We start from the raw sequence: 22013 nt of genomic DNA on the forward strand, positions 1-22013 counted from the left end.
ATCTCACATCCCAAGCCTCTAGGGGCCCCTTTATCTGCCTTTGGTCCCATCAGAATCAGTTCTGTCACACACACACACACACACACACACACACTCACACACACACACAGAGTCACAGCACATCTCTCCCCCACCTCCACTAGTCTTCTGTCCACAAAACTGCAGCTCAACTCCCGGCGCTCCCACCGCCATATCCCTCAGCCCCCGTCCCATGCCCCCAGCATCTTTCAGACCATCAGCCACATAGTTTTCAAAAATCTTTATTGAATTTGCTCAGCATCCTGCACACGTCTGAAGGAGCCAGGGTGAGGCTTTTTGCCCACTGCGCACAGGGAAGACCCTGGCTGGCAGGCCCCGCAGCATCTGAGGAGCCCTCATTTCTTCCGGGGCTGCTTATCGGGGAAGCCCTCAAAGAACTCATTGCACATCATGGCAATGCAGGAGAGGAAGACACAGTACTCCTGGAAATCCACCTCATTGTCCTTGTTGCTGTCCAAATTGCTCATCAGCTTCTGGAATGCTGCTTCATCTGTCCTTTTCTGCAGGGGAAGAGGCTGCAGGTAAACACAAGAAGCCCCGGGAACAGAGCCGAGACTAGACTAGGTTCCCACCAGCAGGTGGGGCTTAGGAAGGCCACTTCTGGGGGGCCAGCCAGGCTAGGTGTCTTCCTCTCCTGCGTCACTATGATATGCGGGTGAGGGACTCTGGGTACCAGGATACAACTAGAAAAGGGGACCACATCTTCCTCCAAAGTCTTTTTTTTTTTTTCTTTATTGATTTTAGAGAGGAAGGAAGAGGGAAAGAGAGATAGAAACATCAATGAGAGAGAACATCGATTGGCCACCTCCTGCATGTCCCCACTGGGGATTGGGCCCACAACCTGGGCATGTGCCCTGACTGGGAATCGAACTAGCGACCTCCTGGTGTATGGCTCACTGCTCAACCACTGAGCCACACCAGTCAGGCTCCCGCAAAGTCTTTTTAAGAATCCAATTAGACAATGGTCATGAAAGCAATATATAAATTGTTGATACACGTATATAAATATATACAATATATTTATATATATACAATATATAAAGTTGATACAGATGGAAGCTGTGATTGATACAGGCAAATAATCATGTGAATGTCTCCATAACTGTGTCTTCACATCTAAAAGCCTAATAGAAACTCGAAAATTGTTTTTGCTGGAGTGATGGTGGACCATCCTGGTTCGCAGATCTCAGCTTTGCATCCTGACTATCTTGGGAAGTTACTTCGCCTCTCCGAGCTTTAGTTGTCCTCCAGTTAAGTTGTGCAAAGCCCCTGGCCAATTGTCTAGCCTGTAACCTACCTGTTCATTCTCAGCCACCTTTCTTCTGGGCACCTGGATGTGAGTGGTGGGTGCTCACTCTTTTCCAACCCAGACAACCAGAACAAGGTCTCTGCCCCCACATCCCCAACTCAGTGATAGATGCCGGCTGTAGCCACTGCTCAGCAGAAAGACTGGTGCCTCTCAGGGCCCTAACCCCTCCTCTGGGGAAACACCCCAGGGGAGAATTCACTTCCAGGAAGTAGTCACTCACCCCCAAGAAGCTGGGCATCTCCCGGGTCAGCAGCTCCTTTAGCTCAGATTTGTTGAGCTTGAACTTGTCACCTTCCTTGCCCGAGTACTTGTGGAAAGTGGACACCATCACATCCAGGGCCTTCTCCAGGGGGTAAGCCATGGTGGCAGTCGAGATCTGGGGGTGGGGGTCACAGAGGCACCCTTATCTTCCCCACCCCACCCCAGCTATGTAATTAGAACCCCCTACCCCACTCCCATTGCTCAAGGAGCACTTGGTGACATTCTACTCCCACCACAGGGAGAGCCCGAAAAGGTGGGGCTCAGGTCCTGGTGGGGAGGGTGTGCACACTAAGAACTGTGAGCTTCAGCAGCAAACACTTGCAGGGGCCACTGCACAGGCTCTAGGTTTCAGGCAGCAAGCTCCCAGGACCTCATTCCTTCCATTCAGTCCCACAGCTCAGCCCACAGCAGCCCGCCCAACTCATTCTTCTCCCTCCCAGCGTTGGGCGAGGCTGCTGGAGGCCTGCCCAGGAGTTTGTAGCGGAAAACACCAGCTCTCTAGCATAGGGAGGGGCAGGGTGAGGTGGCAGAGGCAGGGATGCAGTGGAGGCCAAGCTCCCTTGGGCTGGGCTGCTGGGTGCTGGGCAGAGGCTCACGGGACACTACCAGACAAAAGCCCACAGTTCCCTTCTGCCTTCTCCTTTGCTTCCCACACCAGAGTATGCACGCACAGCCTTGTGCAAGCCAGCAAGCACAAGCCAATGTACACACCCACAGGTCACACACACACCAAACACACTACAGCAATTAGACATACTACAGCTCAAATACAGCCCCTTGCACGCATCTTTCTTTTTGTTTTCTCTCTTGCACATGCACAGGCACGGGCACACTCACATTCCACCCAGTAACGCCACATCAGAATTTCACATCTGGCCCCATTTAGCACATCTGGCCCCCACCAGCCTCCCTGGTCCCTACCCCGAGCCTCAGCCTAACACCCCTTGCATACCAGTCAAATGACCATAACTCACCAGTTCTAGAAGAGGAAACACTGAAGAGAGGATTGGGGAGACAGGAAGAGTGGGGAAAGCCCAGCGGTCTGACCTATTTATACCCCGGCCAGGCCCTGCCCATGGCAGGATGAGGGAAAGTAGGAGACAGCCCTCCTGCCTGGGCCAATGTGGTGCGTGCCAGGGCCCTCTCCACCATCCCAGCCTGGAAACCCAGCTCTCTGCCCTAGGAGCCAAAGATAGACAACGGGAAAAACCCCAGTGGGCACAGGAAAGGGACCTCAATGAAGTGGGCAACCCCCACGAATGTACAAAGCTCTGCATGAGTTTTAGGGAGCTGGAGGAAGGGACAGTCTATGCCTGGGGCATGGGGACAGGGAGCAAATGGCCACACCCAGCAGCTAGGAAAGGAGACACAGGGGTGGTGATGGCTAGGAAATTACCCTGAAAATGTGACTATCCAGGAACTAATGGAGAGGATCCCAGGCTCAGAGCTTAGGACAGCTCATGTTGTCTTTCTTCCCTCCCAAAGGGCTCTCTGCCATGCTGAGTGAGACCCAGGGCAGGAGCTGCAGGTCTGGGGGAAGGGACTGGCTAACACCCCAAGGAGACCCTGGGACCCAGGCTATTCAGTGGAGAAGGGACCCCAGTGAGGTAGTGATGGAGTAGGAAGTGGGAGTCAGGCATGGGAGTTCAGGGATGGATTGAAGGTACCAGGAGCAGGTGGGGCGGGGAGGGCATCAGGAGCGGGAGTTTAGAGTTGGTGGGTGTCAGGAATGAAGAATGGGTTGCAAAGTTAGAGGTGAAATGGCACAAAGTGGAGGGAGTTAGGGATCATACTTAACCCCTCAGGGTGGGGTATGAATTCAGGGATTGAGTGAGGGTCACAAATCAGGGGTTAAGACCCTCAGGTGGCTGTGGCTTCAGGAATAGGGTCAGTCTCAAGTTCTCCTTTTCCCCTTCCAATGCAAGGACAACACCCTATTCAGACCTCAGGCCTCTAATCCTATTAGTGCTGCGCTCTGGGCTCCCACCGCCTGGGGCAGGGAACAAACCAGCCCCACCCCCACAGCTCCACCCTCACTCAGAACATCCTGTCATGAGGACTGAGTTCCATCCCCAGAGAACTTCAGGCTGCCCTCTCCCTCGTCAACAGCTCAAAGGAGCTTCTCCCTCAAAGACGAGAGAGGGAGAGAGAAAGAGAGAGAGAGAGAGAGAGACAGAGAGAGACAGAGAGAGAGAGAGAGAGCGCCTCCCCTGGAGAGAGAGAGAGAGAGAGAGAGAGAGAGAGAGAGAGAGAGCCTCCCCTGGACATCATCCTTGTGTGGACCCCATCTCCTCCTGCTGGACCGCTGAGATGATTTTGTTTCTGCAGGACCTGAAACTGCCCTCCACCTCCTGTTCAGTGGAAAAAGCCAGAGGAGCAAAGATGTCAGCAGACTCTGCCCCAAGGCTCTGGCTGTCCTTTAGAAGAATCACACCAAGCCAAGTGACACCAGTTCTTTATTAGGAGTTAAGTAGGCCTGTTCCTGCTGTGGTTTTGTTCATGCACACACTCTGCTGGGCCTGGACAGCCTCAAAGCAGATCCCCCACCTCCGTCCATCTGCAAGCCACTAGCTTGTGATCCTGGGAACAGGTCCCCTCATGTGTCACCCACCATAGGCAAAATGGATTAAGATATCAGGGGAAACCTGGGAGACCCCCGATGGAGTGGGTGCAGGAGAGAGGGGAGGGTGGCTGTGGGTAACACGCCCAGGACCACCTCAGGGCAGAGATGGAGCAGATCTGAGCAGACCTCTGCCTACAGTGCTGGAGCAGAGGCTACTGGGAGCAGGGGGGCTCTGGGGGACAATCCTTGAAGTGGTCATGGCAGCAGACGCAGAGGCAGGCAAGTGAGCGCATGTACTCCACAAAATCCACCTCGCAGTCCTTGTTGGTGTCCAGAGCACTCATGAGTTTATTGTAGTCACAATCCCGAAACTCCGTCTGTGGGGGAGATGGGTGAGGTTGATGGGGGGCAGGTGAAGAGGGCAAAATGCCTCACATACATGCTGCTTCCCTTCCCCCACTCCTGGGTGATCCCACCCACCCTTACCCACACCCCTTCTGGGAGCCAACCTCAGCCTACCTGCCCTGATAACTCACCATGCCAATCCCCCTCCCAAACCCGCTTTCTCAGATCATTTACTGAGTGCCTCTCTGTGTCAGACATTCGTCACAGAGCTCTCAGCAGGTGTGATGAGGAAACTGAGCTTCCTGTCAGTTCCCTTCCCAGCATTCCCTTCCCATGGTCCAGCCTCCCACCTCTTGCTGTCCTATGCTCAGAGCTTGTCCAAGCAATGCTTCCCCAAGGGGTGGGCACCCCACGTGCTCACCGGGGTCCAGTTGGGCAGCTCCGTCTGTAGCAGCTCCTTGAGCTCTGCCTGGCAGAGCTTGTGCTTGTCCCCACAGCGCCCCGCATATTCCCGGAAGGTGCACACGATGGTAGCCACCGCCTGCTCCAGAGGCCTAACCATCCTCACTGTCACAGAATAAGGATGTGACCCACAGCAGAGGCCCAGGTCACTGCCTGCCCTTCAGGTTTCCGGGACTGCTCCCAGACCTGTCCTAACCTCCACCAGGCTCCTGGCCCCACAAGCCCCTCCTCCTGATCAGCCCTCCCAGATCACACCAGTGCCACCTAATTTATTTCTCTGCTGCCCCCATCCCACCCCCATCGTTATTTTCCTAGACAGGTCTCATTTCTCCATCTCTGCAAACTCCACGGAGTCCCTGATTATCCCCACCTTTTCTCATCCCAGACACCCAGGAAGGACTCAGTCCCACTCTGCACCACCCCAGGACATACAGCCCTTGGCCCTGGAAGTCTTCTCCCCTTCAAGACCCCAGAGTTTCTGTAGGAACTTGCTCAAAGAGACCCTTGTCCCACGCTCCCTGTCCTCGGGCCCTTGGAGAAGCTGGGCATTCTCAGGAAAGGTCAGGTCTAAGAGGGACCCCCACCACCTCGCCCCCTCACCACCCCTCACCATCCCTCCTCCCCTGACTCAGGAAAGCTGCACCCAAAGGAAATACTTCTGGGATCTTCTCTGCCTCTCACTAGCTGTGCAACCCTGGATGAGCTGTTTACCCTGTCTGGGTCTCTGGTGCCATCTCTATAAAGTGGGGCAACCTTACCTCAGAGGCCTAGACAGGAAGCCAGCTCAGTATTTACCGAATTCACCTATCTCTAATCTACCCCATCTGAGGCCATCCCCCTGACCTCTGGGGGTCTTCAGACAGAAGGCTCTGCATAGGGGTACCTTGTTCTGTTAGAGGGGGAGCCCTTCCTGGGATTTCCCCCCACCCCATCCCATGGCCCCTTTCACTGCCCTTCTGGGAGGACACCTCCAGCCTGGTGAAACCATAAGGCAGCCAGGAAGGCAAGTGTTGTTTTCAAGTGAGTCCAGTGACTCACTCTTGGTTCCCCCAGGAGACAGGAGTCTTGCAACACAAGAGAGCCAGGGCCAAGCCTCTCCCCCTAGTGACTCCCCCTCTTCTGGGCCCTATGGTGCAAATGACCAGCAAATGGTTGAGGCTGTGGGGGAAGGGGAGAAAGGGGTGATGGGGCCAAGCATTCCCAAGGGTCTAACTCTTTGTAACAGCCCAGGATTGAAGCAGGGTGTTTGGGTTCCCAGGAGAGGAAAGGGCTGTGATCCCAGGGAATAAGGAATCTCAGAGGTGCTTGGCTGCCCTTCTGGGCTCCTGCCAGCCTGCCTGGCGCCACCACTGTTGTTTTTCCAGAAGCTTGGTGCCTGGAAACTGGAGGGAATCCTCTCTTCCCCATGCCTCCTGGCCTGTTTCAACCCATTGGCAGGAAAGAAGGAAGGAGGCAAGGGGGAAGAGGAGGGAGCTAGCTGAGGGTAGCACCCGTGCTTCCAGCCTATCGCCCCCACCCCAGAGCCAGACCTCAACTCTATACACCCTCTAACCCAAACTTCCCATCAGCCCCCCACTGTACAAAGAAAACCCTGAGTCCACCATGTCTGACTTTCCTCACCTCATCAGACCCTGCTGTGGTTATCCCTCCAGCCCATGTCAAGATCCTGGGCCAGAAGACAGACCCTGAGCTGCCCAACACCCAATCCAGAGCAGGACCCAAGCATCTGGCACTTACCACTGGTGTTGGCGTTTCAGCTGTAGGAGTCTAAAGGCAGCACACCCCTATTTGTAGTCTACCAAGGACGGAAGGGAGCAATTACAGGGGAGTCCAAGTGGGTCAAGCTGAGGGTGCCCCCAGGCACCTCTCCTGCCTCCTTCCGGGGAAGCCCCTATTATAGGCCTACCCACCCACCTATCCATGCACACATCAAAGGCTCAGTCTGGGCCTCAGTCACCATCCTCCTTCATTCCCCTTCTGACCTCCCCCAGAACTGGGAACTGGGTGACAGCCTCCAGCCCATCTCCTTCTGTCATTGGAGAAGACAGGCTGGACTAGTCCATGACACCCATCCTCTATAGTTCTCTCTGAACAGGCACCACAGAACACAACGTGGGAACACACTCTAACCTGGAGTAAGTTTGTATCCCCAGAGAGCCCCTGTGCCGGAGGGGATCTGGAGGAACTGGTTAAGGCCTTCACTTATAGGTGAGACAATGGGACATCCCCCTGCCTGATCCCCAGATCGCTTTGCTTTCGGGGAGATCATCTATGGGATGTATTGGGGAGGATACATTTTTATTGTACCTTTCTAGGCTCTTTGGCTGGTCTAATAATCAAATTAACATAAGACAGATAAACAGGAGAAAAAAAATTCAATTTTGTACATACAGGGCAATCCATAAGAATATGCGGCCCACAGGTGGCCAGGCAAGTGAGGCTTATGCGCTGTTCTGAACTAAGGACAAGGGGTTAGGTTCTGGGACTTCAAAGGGGAGAAAGGCAATACACATGGAGATGGAAAAACAAATATTTGCTAGGTCAGAAGGAGACAATGGGACACAGAGAGGACTCTGTCTCCAAGCTGAGTCTCCTCGCCCACACCTAGGCCACATTCTTTGCAGATCTTTCTGGTGGTAATGCGCTTCCTGGCCAGCCTCTTTATCTAAATGTGTTTAGGCAGCTAAGGGGAACATAAAAGTTCTTCCTGAGACTTTTGAACCTCAATTGTCTTCAGCTCAAATAACCCACATGCCAGGGTGGCACATTCTGGGGGTACTCATTCTGAACCCCTACAGATGTCTTTGAGGCACAGGAGGAAGGTGTGTTGCTCATAGGGGCACTTGCAACAGTCTAGGTAGAGTTCTCTCTCTCTCTCTCTCTCTCTCTCTCACACACACACACACACACACACACACACACACACGCGCACGCGCGCGCACCCCCAAAGTCCCAAAGTGCTGTGCATGAATGTGGGCTGCAGACTCCTGCGTGGGCTGCCTGTGGCTAGAGTTCCTTAAGCCTGTTTCCTGTCTTCTCATGAGGTCAGGTGGGTTTCCTCTGGCTTTTAGCTTAATCATGTTGCCCTTTAGGGTCCCAACATGATGGAGAGCTATCCCCCTTGTCTCCTCCTCCTCAAGTGAGCCCTGAGCTTCACCTCTGTCATTTTCACTTCATAAGCCATCAAAACCAAAATTCATTTTGGCACAGTTTGACCAATGCCTTCAGGGCACAAGGGGCCCTGGTGCCCTGCTGGCCTCCCGGAGTCTGCTTCCACTTAGATGTTGATTTCTTCATTCCTTACTGCCTCATGAGTACTTAAATACTTGAAAAAGATTTTTGTTTTTATTCTATGCGGAATTTTTTATTGTTTTAAACTGGAGCATGAAATGGAAATCCCTTCTGAAGGGGTTCTGAACAGACCTCCCCAAGCTGTGCCACTTGGGCATGTGAATTATTTTGAGCTGAAGACAACCGAGACCCTTTGGGCTCGTGATTAAAGAATTTAAATTAAGAGCTTTGTCCATAATAAGAGTCATCACCAGAAATAACTTTTATGACCTATCTATATGGCAGTCCAAACATCTAATTACCTGCTCTTTCTATCATCCCACCAATAAACCCTCCCCTCTGAAGCCTCAGGCTCCTGACCTCATCCTTAGCTCAGAATGTCTTATACACCTCGTTTTAACTTTCTGTCTCAACCTTTCATGTATGTGGGGCTTCTAACTTTCTCATGTATGTGGGGTTTCCATACATGCATATATAATTAAATTTGGCTTTGTTGTTGTTGTTGTTGTTGTTAATCTGCCTAGGTCGGATTAATTATTGGACCAGCTGGAAGAACCTAGAAGGGTAGAAGAAAGTGGCTCCCTCCCCACACTTCATATCCCATCTCCATCCTCTCCCTCATCCCTGAGCCTGAGACACCCTTTCCCACTTCACAGAAAGAGAACGCAAGGCCCAGAAGAGTATAATGGGGAGGAAAGACCATGTCCCAGGCCTTTGAAGAAGCCCTAGTGCTTGCGAAGGTAGACAGAGAAATTATATCTTGAGCTCACCCTAGGCCTCCAGCACCCAAACCTTACCTGTGTCATCATCTCCTTGAAGACTCAGCACCTGTGGGTGAGGGGAGTGAGCAACAGGGAGGGAAAGGAGGGTTGTGATTAGCCCTGGGTTTGGCGGGGGAGGGAGGGTGTTTTTTTTAATCCTTACCTAAGGATATGTTTTTATTAATTTGAGAGAGAGAGAGAGAGAGAGAGAAACATTGATGTAAAAGAGAAACATTAATAGGTTGCCTCCCATCTCCCATACATACCCCAACCGGGGACTGAACCCACAACCTGGTATGTGTCCTGACCAGGAATCAAACCGGTGACACTTTGGTGCATGGGACAACGCTCCAATCAGCTGAGCCACACTGGCCAGGGAAGCCCTGTTTTATAGGCAAGAGATTATGGGGAGTAGGGCACAGAAGTGGGGGCCAGAGTGGACCAGCAATTAACTCAATTCTAGGTCAAGCACTTATTCCTACCTAGGATATCCCAGCTTCACCACCGGCTACCTCCTGGAAGCAGGTCCTCCCTCACCCCACGCCACCCCCTACCCCTGGCCTCATTTTCCTCATCTGTCAATGATTGAGGATAATGGTAACCACTTCATAGGATTAATGTGGGGCTTAAATGAGTTAATATATACAGAGTTCACAGATAAGTAGTGCCTGGCACATGATGAGGACATAAATGTGAACTGAGAGGTAGGTAACTTGCCCACGGTGGCATAACTAATCAGTGGCAGGGCTAACAGCCATTTGTTATTCACATAAATATTTAGAAACACCTGTCCAAGGCACTGAGGATCTAGCCATAAACAAAACAGAAAAAGTCCCTACTCTATGAATATGACAATTGAGTGAAGAAAACAGACAATAACCAGACAAACAGACTAAATGCCAGGGAGAACAATAAGAAGGGCTGAGAGAAAGAAAATGGGGGTGGGGCCCAGGGAAATCTGTATGGGTGGTCAGAGCACAGCTGGGTCGCCTGGCTCCCAAGCTACATGCTCATCCCCCCGCCTTTCATGCTTCTCAGCCTGGAGGTCCCACCTGTGTTTGCCCACAGGGAGAGGCTGAGACTTCCAGAGCGGACAGGAGCAGGTCGGGGATGCAGAGTGGGGTCTGAGTACAGGTATTTTAGGGTTGGAGGACCATCGTGGAAAGAACCCTTGGTTGGACACGTACTCATAGCTCCACCATCCTCTTGTCAACTGCCTTTAAGCACACCCTTTACCTGGTCTGGGCCTGAATTTCCTTTTCTCCAAAATGTGTTGGGAAGATTCCTATGCCAAGACTCTGCTATGAAAGTGCTTTGTATCATTTGCTGTTACTGTAGACGATGTCAGGGCAGAGGTTTCTGAGTCTCACCCAACAGGTGAACACTGTTCCCTTGATGGAGGCAGCAGGGAGAAGGGAGGTGGAGGGAGAGAGCCAGGCCCTCTTCACCGGGTCATTTTGTCCAGCCTTTTGCCTCCACGCAGGCAAAGGGTAAAGCTGCAACCTCTCTTTCCTTGCTTTCCAAGTTCTCACAGAGACTGGAATCTTCCTGCCCTCCTGGAAGTTCTGCCCTGTGTCCACCCTAAATCCCACTTTCTGCAGTGGTTCCAAATGCACACCACACTAACTGCCTGTCCAAGGCCCTTTCCCACCCCCACTGTGCACCTTCCACTCGATTCTCTGCCCTTGGGGAGAGCCCTACGCTTAGCTTCTCCACAGACCTCTTGGGGTGAGATGTGGAGCTGAGCCTTGAGAAGGACACCGCATGGGGAGGGGAGGGTCTGTCCCCACAGGAGCAGCACGAGAGTGTGAGGGGTGACAGCAGATGCTAGCTGGCCTGGCAGGACTTCTTACCGCACTGACATGTTCCCTCTTCCAATCTCTCACCGCCTCTGTCCCCCACTATCATCACCATCTCCTTACAAAGGCCCCCCAGGAAATTGCCTTGCCCCCTGAAGGTCAGATCTAGTTCTGCACCTCAGAAGTTGAAGTGTCCCAGAACACCTGGGTGTTCACATGTTTGTGTCAAAAGAATCTGGGCCCGAGGGACAAAGTGACCCATGGGACCGATGAACCTTGTCAAACTGATCCATCTCCTTTCTCATCATCTGAGCCAAGTGCAGAGAAAGTGTGGGAAGGGGTATTTGATTCCTGGGGCTGGAACAAGGGAGGCCTTTGCTCCAGAATTGGTGGATAAGGGTAGGGAGAGGATCTGAAATGGAATCAAAGAGAGGCTGTGGGGCTTAGACCTACTACCCCTTTTGACTGCCAAGTCAATGCCCAAATGTACCCATTTCCCAGATAGGAGCAGTGAGTTGGTGGGGAGATCAAATGATCTAAAGACAGAAGTTTGGAAAGCCCTATTTCAGTCATTCCCCTGTCTCAGAACCTACCTTTGCCTTAAGTCTCTCTTTTCTTGGAGGGTCAATAGGCTGCCAGGGGTTCACCCCAAAGACCAAAGGCCAATGTGACAGCGAGACCTGACGTGAAGTGAGATGTGTGTTCCTGAGGCTCTCCTCCCGGTCACAATCACAGTGGGAAGTGAGAGAGAACCAGGCCAACAGTCCTGTGAACAGTGCCATTTTCCAGACCCTCCTCTCTCCGCCTCGGCCCAGAGATGTGGAGGGATAATTCTTGAGACCAGCTAAGAAAGCCTGGCGTTTGTTAGATTGTCAAATGTGCAGAAAGAGAAGAAATTGGTTCTGTTCAGTCCCTAGCCAGATGGGGGCAGCTCCAGAGGCAGCCAGCTGAGGCCAGTCTCCACCAACCAAAATAGCTCCAGACCCTGGAATTGAGTCCCTACAGAGGCTGGGATCCATGGTGAACAGACTGTACTAATGCCACCGCCAGCAAGTGGGCCTGGTTCTCTGCTGATCCAGAGCATCCGGACTCTGCTTACCCAGGGTACCCTTCACCTGACACAAAGCCAAGACTTTGGAGATGGCTGGGGCAAGGGGAGGAAGGCCCAAACTGCCACCCCCATGTGGCATAGAAATGAGACCTTTTCTTAGAGACCCGGGTCAAGTTCCAGGACAGCTTGGCCAGAAGAAGTACTCCATGATTGGCAGGTACGCTTCCCTCTTGGTTTCCTCATCTGTAAAAGGGCCTAATGATAGCTTCTTCCAGGGTTACCAGAGGCTGAAATGACAATGTGCACCAACAGAGCTTTGAGAACTGCTATGGAGATGATAATTACCATTATCTGATTCCCTGACCTACATTCACAGGATCCCTTTGTTACCGGATATTAGGAAAGTGGGCTTCTTGCTTTTTATTGCTGGAGCCTGCCTGGCCTTGCCTCACCAGCCCCAGACACGCAGTTGAGGCAGAGCAGTAAGTGAGAACAAGCAAGTTGTCCCAGCACCTCTCACTCAGCTCCTCTCCATCTCTGGGGAGTGCTGGTCTGAGTTTCTCTGTAAGTGGTTCAGAGTTTTCCAGGGAAATAAGATAACAATTCAGGAAAATATTGTCTATTGTTTGTCAACTATTCATCCCCTCTTTTCTTATTACTAAAAAAGTGTTTTTTCCAAAATATCAACATATTGAGCTAAAAATACTTGGTTACAGCTAGGGCTAGTCATATTACATAGTTAAGGCCAAAGAGATGTAGGTAGAAATACCTAGGGAGAGTACTTCTTGCACAATAAAAAGGCAAAGGAGATGCCCAGCTGGTATGGCTGGTGGTTGAGCATCAACCCATGCACCAAGAAGTCGCTGGTTCGATTCCCAGTCAGGACACATGCCCAGGTTGTGGGCCAAATACTCAGTGAGGGACTTGCAGGAGGCGGCCAATTGATGTTCTCTCTCATCCATGTTTCTATCTCTCTCTCCCTCTCCCTTCCTCTCTCTAAAATCAATATAGAAGAAGAAAAAAATAAGGCAAAGGAGTAAATGTTTTGCACCTAACTTTTTCTCTGTCTTTCAGCTTGGAACATGGACGGTGAGACCTGGAGGTATAGCAACCATGTTGTGATCATGAAGCAACAAGCATAAGGAGAAAAGTATACATGCTATAGATTACAGGGCAAAAAAAATGAGAAGACGCTGGGTGTCAGACAGCGTCTCTGGGCCCCTGAACCAATCCTGAACTGCCTACTCCAGACTTGTTGCTATGTAGGACAATTAAAGCCACTATTATTAGTTTTCCGCAACTCATAGTTGAATAAATCCCTAACCAGTAGAAAATAATTTTATATCTGAAACCTTCAAGTAGAAGAATGAAATGTGGACTTGGCTAAGTGGAGGAAGGAAGGCAGCAAGGCATGGGGACTCCAGCAAGGCAAGCTGGAAAGTCTGAGACCTTTGATATGAAATGAGAAAATATTTGGTCAAACTGCCCCCTGATATATCTTGGGGTGCCGACCAAATGGAAACCGTGGTGTAGTGATAGAGGAAGTGGTAGGAAAAGTTTAGAAAGCATAAGTAGGCTCCTTGCATCTTTCATCAAAGACCTACAAGCCCTGGCCAGTTTGGCTCAGCGGTTAGAGTGTCGGCCCGTGGACCACAGAGTCTCAGGTTCAGTTCCAGTTAAGGGCACGTACCTCGGTTGCAGTTTGTCCCTGGCCCCAGCTGGGTTGTGTGGGTAGCAACCAGTCGATGTACATCGATGTTTCTCTCTCTCTCTTCCTCCCTCTCTCCCTCCGGCTCTATCTGAAGATAAATGCAAATATGTCCTCAGGTGAGAATAAAACATTTTTAAAAAGACCTGCAAGAGTAAGATACTGCTATTACAAAAACCTAATGGCTTTGGGACCAGTCAATGAATGAAAGCTAGAATTACCTCAAAGAGGTTATTAGTAATCATTAAAGGACAGTGAAAATTTGTTACTAGAATTTGAAGACAAGGCAAACCCCATTATATAGCAGTGGGATATCTGGAAATATTACTTTCTGTGATAATGAGAAAAATATAAAGGGTACCTAATGGAAATAGAAAAGGGTACCAAATGAACTAACTCATGGCTCTGCTAAGGAGATTTTTGGACAGAATATTGCCGATTGGTTTCTTCTCGCTGCTGATGATAAAATATGAGAAGACAAAGATGAATTAAAGAAGAAACAGTTCGGTTTTTTAGCAGAATTTAGAGGAAATATAGAGGATTCAGGACTGTCTTTCCAGCCAGTAAATGGCTCTCAGTGTAATAAATGACCACAGGGCAACGATCAAATGCAGGACCCTGCCAATAAAAAGGGTCTCAGGGTAAAGATAAGGCAAAACCCTTTATAAAAACCTCAAAAAGATTTAAGGGCAAGTCTCATAGATCTTCTCAGATAAATGATATGGCGTCTAATAATTTTAGAAGTGTGCCTCCTAGACCTTGTCAGACAAGAGGGGCTTTAAGAATTATAACAGTGCCCTGGCCAATGTGGCTCAGTGGGTTGAGCGTCATCCCATGCACCAAGATGTCTCCAGTTCAATTCCCAATCAGAGCACATGCCTGGGTTCTGGGCTTAATCCCCAGTAGGGGCCATGCAGAAGATTTTCACTCTCTTTCTCCCTCTCCTTTGCTCTTTCTTTTAAAAAAATCAGTAAAGCCCTGGCTAGTTTGGCTCAGCGGTTGGAGCGTTGGCCTGTGGACCAGAGAGTCCTGGGTTCGGTTCTCACAAGGGGCATATACCAAAAAAAATCAGTAAAAACATTTTTTTTTAAAGAATCAAAAGGGCATTTTCTGTTGCCCAGCCAGTATGGCTCAGTTGGTTGAGTGTCATTCCATGCACCAGGAGGTCTCTGATTCAGTTCTCAGTCGGGGCACATGCCCTCGTGTTTCAGGCTATATCCCCAGTGGAGGGCGTGCAGGAGGCAGCCCATCAATGTTTCTCACTCGTTGGTGTTTCTACCTCTCTCTCCCTCTCCTTTACTCTCTTTCTAAAATCAATAAAAACATTTAAAATAAAACAAAAAATGGGCATTTTCTCATAGCACCCTGACTCTCGGTCTAAGGTAGAGGAGGGCCAGTCTCAAAGAGGTGTGTAAGTGTGGTTTTGGTCTAATTAATTGAATTATAACTTAATACATAGGAAGCCAATAACACTTTTAAAAGAATTGTATCTTCTTGGACTGAAAGGGACAGAGATATCTGAAAACAAAAAGAAGCTTTGGGTCTTTAACGTACTATGGGCAAGAAGCAAACACAGACATTTCTAATGGAAAAGAAAGAGTTAATTCAGAAAATAAAACCAAGAGCCTAGAGGGTAGAGCTAAGAACCATTTATAGAGAGAAGAGCTGAACCCTAATCAAGAATCTGGTGACATGTTTGACTCAATTTCAGGTTGTTCACAGATCTTCAGGTCAAGAAAAGTTATTCTTGAAAGCTATACTGGAGGAACTGCACCTAAGAAGTCTCATTCACATCTTGACCTGACAACAAAATCCTGGACTTCAAATTGATGCCTTAAGGGGATGAGATGTTGTGGGTCTTGGGAAGGAGGTGAGGGCATTTTGCATATGGAATGAACCATGAACTGTGGTTACTAGACAACAAGATGATGATAGTCTCTGAAGAGAGTTGCTGTCTATTTCACCTTAAGAGATGGAGCCTAATTGTCCTCCCCTTGAATATGAGCCAGACAAAATGACTTGCTTGATCAATAGAATGCAGCAGAATTGATGTTCTGGGATTTCTGAGATAAATCTTAAGAAGGCTTGAAGCTCCTATTTGGGATTCATGGGGTGCTCACTTTGGGGACAGTCCCTCTGAGAACCAAGTTCTGAGAAGCCTAAGCCACAGAGAGAAGTCATAGGTAAGCATTCCAGATGCCAGCCCTGGCTGAGCTCCCAGCTGACAACCAGCATCAATTGCCAGGTATATTGAGTGAGTGACCCTGGAAGTTCATTTGAACTTTTTTTTTCTTTTTTAATGTTGTTTTTAATCCTCACCTGAAGACATTCCTGGGGGGGTGGGGGGCACTGATTGGTTGCCTTCCATATGCATCCCCACCAGGGATCGCACCACCTACAACCCAGGTATGTACCCTGACCTGGAATCAACCATCATCCTCTCCGTGCACAGGACGAAGCCCAGCCAACTGAGCCACTCCAGCCAGGCTCATTTGAACTTTCAGATTACTCCAGCCCCAACTTCCATTCACAACCGAATGAGAGATCTCAAGTGGAAACCCCATCAACTGATCCCAGTCTTCTCGCAGAATCTTGAGAGATAAAAAATTTACATTTTAATTCACCAAGTGCTAGGGTAGTTTGTTATGCAGCAATAGGTAACCAGAACAGTATCTTTGAGTCACTGAAGTAAATCTGAATTTCATACACCAGACTTCTTTATTGTATGAGGCATTTATTTTTTTATTTTTTTAATCCTTACCCGAGGACATTTTTCCATTTTTTGTTCAGATAGAGTGGGAGGGAGAGAGAGAGAGAAAAAGAGAAACATCGACGTGAAAGGAACACATCGAGTGGTTGCCACCCACACAACCCAATGAGGGCCAGGAACAAACTGCAACAGAGATATGTGCCCTTAGCAGGAACCGAACCCAGATCTCTCTGGACCGCAGGCCGACGCTCTAACTGCTGAGCCAAACCGGCCAGGGCTGTATGAGGCATTCAAATGCCAATTTATTTAAGCTACTGTTCGTGAGGTTTCCTGTAACTTACAACTGGATATATTCCTAACTGGTAGAGAATTTGGTAACTAGAATGTGAGATCTATAAATTAAAAACAAAAAGAACCCAAAATGTGGAATTAGGTGAAGAGAGACAAGAATAAAATGTGAGGACATAAGCTTTGCAAACTGGAAAGTTAGTGAACTTGTTATGAGATGGCAAAACATTTGGTCAAACTAATATCTGATAATGCACCATAGAATACATAATATATGGTAACTTAAGATACAATTTTAGGGAAAATGGTAGGAAAACAATCAGAATGTTGATGTGAACTAGCTGCTAGTAGTTTTCAGCAGAGACCAACAAGAGAGGAATGAACTCTAGCCAGAGCTAGCCAATCTGAAAGCAGATATAAAAAGAAATACAGCGTTGCTGAAACCAGGAACACTGTCTATGGCCTGTCATTGGACAAAAAGTTTTTATGAAGCTTGCTGGTTGATTGAACTAACTTTTGTCTCTTGAGTAGATCCTAATACAACTGGCTGCTCACAGTATTGAATGTCAAAGTCTGTCCTTTGTTCTGAGATTATATCTTTCCTTCTTTGTTGGAATTTTTAATGAAATGATAGTGATGGTAGATGGGATTTGCCTTTTTTTAATATCTTTATTTGGCAAAAAAAAAAATTAGCAAAGGGCCCTGGCTGGGTGTCTCATTTGGAGCATTGTCCTAATTGAACTTGGGTTCAATTTCCAATCATGACACATAGCTACATTGCAGGTTCAATCCCTGGCTGGAGTGAATACAGGGGGCAACCAATCGATGTTTCTCTCTCTGTTTCTCTTTCCCTCCTTCTCCCTTCCTCTATCTCTAAAATTAATTTTTTAAAAAACATTAACAAACCATCCCAATTTCCCAATTTGTACTGGTATTTGAAACCCCAAAGTGTGGGACCTAAGGCACATCTCTGGCCTTGGAGAGACTTCTAGATGAAGAGTTAGGGTCCAGAAAGGGAGCAGATCTAGGAGGCCCTCCGTCTTCAGCACTGCAACGTTGTCAGCCAGGTTACAGGGTATCACTGAGTAATTACAATATTATCAACAAACAAAAAAGTTTATTGGGTACAAAACTGAAAAGGATAGAAAGTCCTCCTGGGCCCAAGAGACCCATGACAGGGAGCCAAGAGCTCTTCTTCAGGGCCGGTCTGGGAAGCCCTGGAAGAAGTCGTTGCACATGATGGTGACAAGGGCCAGAAAAACAGCATACTCCTGGAAGTCCACTTCCTGGTCACTGTTCTCATCCAGGTTGCCTATCAGCTTCTTCAGACCTTCCTCATCTACCTTCTCCTGAAAGCAAGAGAGAGTGGAGTCATCACCAGGCCGCTCCCTACCCCACCTCCACCCCAAATACACACCCACTGGTCAGAATCCAGCTCTCCCTTCGAACTGGGCAGCCTGGTGAGCAGGGGGCAGAGAGCCTCTGGGAGCTACTGAGAGGCCCTATGAGTGAGGACAGAGGGAGGCTCATTGGTGAGCGCCCCCAACTCTCCCTGATGGGAGCAGCGGGCATGCCAGGTGCCCCGTAAGCAGATGATCAGCTCTACTCTCCACAGGGGCCCAGTGAGGTGGGCATCATACCCCCATTTTGATGATGAAAAATCTAAAGCTTTCTGGATATTAACTTTAAAAAAAAAGCTTTCTGGAGCCACCGCCACTCTCCATCACCAGCCTCTTTTTAATACCAGCCAAAATGAAACCCAATTCTAAAATTTTGATCAAAAAGTATTTTTAGAGGAAAGAAGGACATGCTTCATATGTTCAGAACTTGAGACCTGACTTTGGGATACAGGGAGGGTGAGGGGAAAACTGAAAGTTGACTGCATAGCCCTGGTCGGTTTGGCTCAGCGGTTAGAGCGTCAGCCTGCGGACCAAAGAGTCCCGGGTTCGGTTCCCGCTAAGGGCACGTATCTCGGTTACAGTTTGTCGCTGGCCTTGGTTGGGGTCGTGTGGGTGGCAACCACTCCATGTGTCTCTCTCTCTCTTCCTCCCTTTCTCCCTCCTGCTCTATCTGAAGATAAATGCAAAAACGTCCCCCGTGAGGATTAAAAAAAGAAAGAAAGTTGACTGCATTTTTCTGCAAATGTCTCAGGGTGTGTGTCTTAGCTGGACCTTTCTGCCCCAACACACCTTAGTTTGGCAGATAAATATAAAAAATGAGAAATAAAACCCAGCTGGTATAGCTCAGTAGTTGAGCATCGACCCATGGACTGTGAGGATGTCGGTTCGATTCCCGGTCAGGGCACATTCCTGGGTTGTAGGCTCAATCCCCAGTGACGGGCATGCAAGAGACAGCCAATAGATGTGTCTCTCTCATCAATGTTTCTATCTATCTCTTTCTCCTCTCTCTTTCTCTCTTTCTGCCTTCCTCTCTCTCTCTAAAAATCAATAAAAACATATTTTTAAAAAAAGAGAGAGACACAGAGAGCTGTGTGGTCTTGGGCCAGGCACTTCCCCTCTCTGGGCTCTGGTTTGCTCAAATCTCCAATGAGGGGATTGAACAGATAGACCTTGAAGGCACTGAAGGCACATCCGTTCTCTGGAAAGATGCAGGGAATGGCCAGAAGAGGGCTCTCACACATGGGCCTCACACCCGCTCCAGTGAGATCATGAAGGGCCTGGCCACACCCTGGTGTCTGCTTCTGCAGGCACCCTGGGGGAGGGGAGAAGAGATTTAACTGGTGCCCCTACACTCACACACCAGACCCTCCCGCCCTAGGCCAGCCCCACTCACCCCTACAAAGCTGGGCAGCTCCTTGTGCAGAAGTTCCTTCATCTCCCCTTTACTCAACTTGAACTTGTCACCCTCCTTGCCAGAGTACTTGTGGAAGGTAGTAACCATCACAGCCAACGCCTGTTCCAGGGGACTGGACATCTTGGATCTGGAGCCAAAGAGGTGACAGGTGATGGAGACGCCTCAGCCCAGCATGCAGGATGCACTTCTGCCCTCGTGCCCTGAACTGCCTCTCCAAACCCCTCTCTGAATGGAAAGGCAGGAGTTGCATCTCCCCCTCAGATGGTGGTTCCCTGGGGCCACACCTCCACCTCGCACTGAGGGCGATGCCAAACCTTCCCCTGTGTTTGGAAGTCACCAAGGGAGGACTTCATGTCTCCTCTGATCACCTTTGGCACATACTCCAAGGGCAGGGCTCCCCCTTTTGAGTGTCTGTGGGAAGGGAAATGACAGGGTGACCAGAGTCCCATTTGGTTCTTTCCCTGGCCAATGGGCTCTATGCCAACACTGGGGTGACAGGCATAGCCATGGGCTAGTTAATGAGGAGTCACTGGGCTAGGGCAGTAACCATGGCTGCAGCCTAGGGGTATAGGGTTCCCTGAGGAGTCAGTTGAGTTGGTTTCATCCTCAAACGGGCTCCTTAGACCGAAGGGTGTCACCCTCCCATCTAAATGGACTCTCCCTCAGGCAGAGATGTTTCCCCCCTAGGACTAGGGGCTCTTAGAGGGTAGGGAATATGTCTCCCTTCATATTGGGGTGCTGGCTCTTTACAGACGGAGCATGAACACCCTCCCCACTAGGAAGGATACTATTGGGTTTGGAATGAAAGAAATTAAATATCCATTGTCCTGAGATCAGGGTGGAATCTGGGGACACAGGGACAGACCTCAAGGGTCATCTTTCCCAAGATCCTGCTTCTGAAAATGCTCAAACCAGCCCAAGATGCGGCCAGAGGAGCTGGTGACAGAGGCAAGAAAAACCCCAGCCAGCAGCAGGGCGGGAGACAGGAAGCTGTAGTGGGCAGAGCTACGCTGCTATTCGGGGTGGACCCCAGCAGCCCACGCCCTGGAGATCCCTGGCTCTTGCTCCTTAGTCCTGTTAGAATCCAGAACTTTGCAAAAAACAAACTCAGGAATCTTGTTAAAACACCTACATACACACCTCCTCGTACTCCTAGGCCTAGACCCCCAAGAAGAGCCTCTAGACCGAGACGCCCAGACTGAGAGACCCACAGGGAGCCCCCAGACTAAGACCCAAGAGAAAACCTCAGAGTAACCCCTAAACTAAGACCTTACAGAGGAGCTGAGGGAAAAAAAACTCAAACTGACACTTCATAGAAGATCCTCCCCAAATAGGAGAGATGCAGAGAGGCTCCAAGCTGACTACCAAGGAAGCCAGAACGAGAAAATTATAGAGAAAAACATCGACAAAGGGACAAAGGCAGAGGCCCGTAGGAGGTCCTCCCCACCCAGCCCTCAGCAAGACAGAGGTACTCACCACACCAGATGGCAGAGAGAGACTCAGGAAGGAAAGCAAAGGGCCAGGTGCCCAGAGTAGGGATTTATATCCCAGCCCCCAACTTGGCATTTTCAGGAAACAGAACCTGCCCTAACCCGATCCTGCCAAAGCCTGGCCTCCAGCCACCCCCACCCCACCCCCACCTGGTCCCCTCCCTCTCAGAGACTGACTGCCAGCTCTGCCACCAGCTGCAGGAGAGCTCTAGGCCCAAAGGGCACCCCTGGGCCCACCCAGGCCACAGAGGGGGTGGGAGGTGTCAGGGGGAAGGGGCAGCCTGGGCCCAGAGTGAGGGGAGGTAGCTGTTGTTTGTGGGGCCTGGAGACTCATGCCAGGCCTGTGAGTCACAGCTCATTCATTTGTCATAGGCTGCAGGCACACAATGGGACTTCACAGGCCTCTGTGTGTGTGTGTGGTGTGTGTGTGTGTGTGTGTGTATGTGAGAGAGAGAGAATATGTGTGTGTTTGAAGCAGTGTGTGTGTGTGTGTGTGTGTGTGTATGTGAGAGAGAGAGAATATGTGTGTGTTTGAAGCAGTGTGCGTGTGTACATGTGTGCGTGCGTGCGTGTATGTGTGTGTGTGTTAGAAAGCTGGGAGCCAGAAAAGGTGTGGGGAGGGGCATTAGCCCACGGACAGAGGGGTCGAAGTTTCAATTCCTGGTCAAGGGCATGTACCTGGATTGCAGATTTGATCCTCTCTTTCTCTCCCTCCTTTCCTTTCTATCTAAAAAATCAATAGAAAAACATCCTCAGTTAAGGACTAAAAGAAAAAAAAAATAGCCACTACCAGAAGCCCTCGCCAGGTAGCTCAGTTGGTTAGAGCATCATTCCAATACGCCAAGGTTGTGGGTTTGATCCCTGGTCAGGGCATGTACAAGAAGCAATCAATGAATGCATAAATAAGTGGAACAACAAATCAATGTTTCTCTAACTCTCTCCCTCTCATAAATAAATAAATAAATAAATAAATAAATAAATAAATAAATAAATAAATAAATATAAATAAATAGTAACCAGCACCAGAATGCCTGTTAATAAGGAAAGTGGTATGCTTAAAAATACCTTGGGTAGGAAAAGATCTGGAAGGAGACAGGGACACAAAGGGAGATGTCTCTGCTT

At 49.6% G+C, this 22013-nt stretch overlaps 3 protein-coding genes across 3 annotated transcripts; all 3 read right to left on the minus strand.

Moving 5' to 3' along the window:
* Nucleotides 1-244: 244 nt before the first annotated feature.
* S100A4 (S100 calcium binding protein A4) lies at nt 245-2690 on the minus strand. Its single transcript, XM_036272775.1, has 3 exons — nt 2584-2690; nt 1569-1724; nt 245-539 (listed from the first exon to the last, which is right to left on the minus strand). The coding sequence occupies exons 2-3, from the start codon at nt 1707-1709 to the stop codon at nt 375-377; spliced, it is 306 nt and encodes a 101-aa protein (XP_036128668.1). The 5' UTR covers nt 1710-1724; nt 2584-2690; the 3' UTR covers nt 245-374.
* Nucleotides 2691-4372: 1682 nt separating this feature from the next.
* Nucleotides 4373-5084, minus strand: S100A3 (S100 calcium binding protein A3). The gene is made up of 2 exons (XM_036273552.1): nt 4939-5084; nt 4373-4549 (listed from the first exon to the last, which is right to left on the minus strand). Exons 1-2 carry the CDS (start codon nt 5077-5079, stop codon nt 4385-4387), a joined length of 306 nt encoding a protein of 101 aa, XP_036129445.1. The 5' UTR covers nt 5080-5084; the 3' UTR covers nt 4373-4384.
* Nucleotides 5085-17683: 12599 nt separating this feature from the next.
* Nucleotides 17684-20973, minus strand: S100A2 (S100 calcium binding protein A2). The gene is made up of 3 exons (XM_036273006.1): nt 20878-20973; nt 19381-19528; nt 17684-17936 (listed from the first exon to the last, which is right to left on the minus strand). The coding sequence occupies exons 2-3, from the start codon at nt 19519-19521 to the stop codon at nt 17784-17786; spliced, it is 294 nt and encodes a 97-aa protein (XP_036128899.1). The 5' UTR covers nt 19522-19528; nt 20878-20973; the 3' UTR covers nt 17684-17783.
* Nucleotides 20974-22013: the final 1040 nt, after the last annotated feature.

The sequence above is a fragment of the Molossus molossus genome, unplaced genomic scaffold (assembly GCF_014108415.1).
Source record: "Molossus molossus isolate mMolMol1 unplaced genomic scaffold, mMolMol1.p scaffold_m16_p_20, whole genome shotgun sequence".
NCBI classification, from domain to species: Eukaryota; Metazoa; Chordata; class Mammalia; order Chiroptera; family Molossidae; genus Molossus; species Molossus molossus.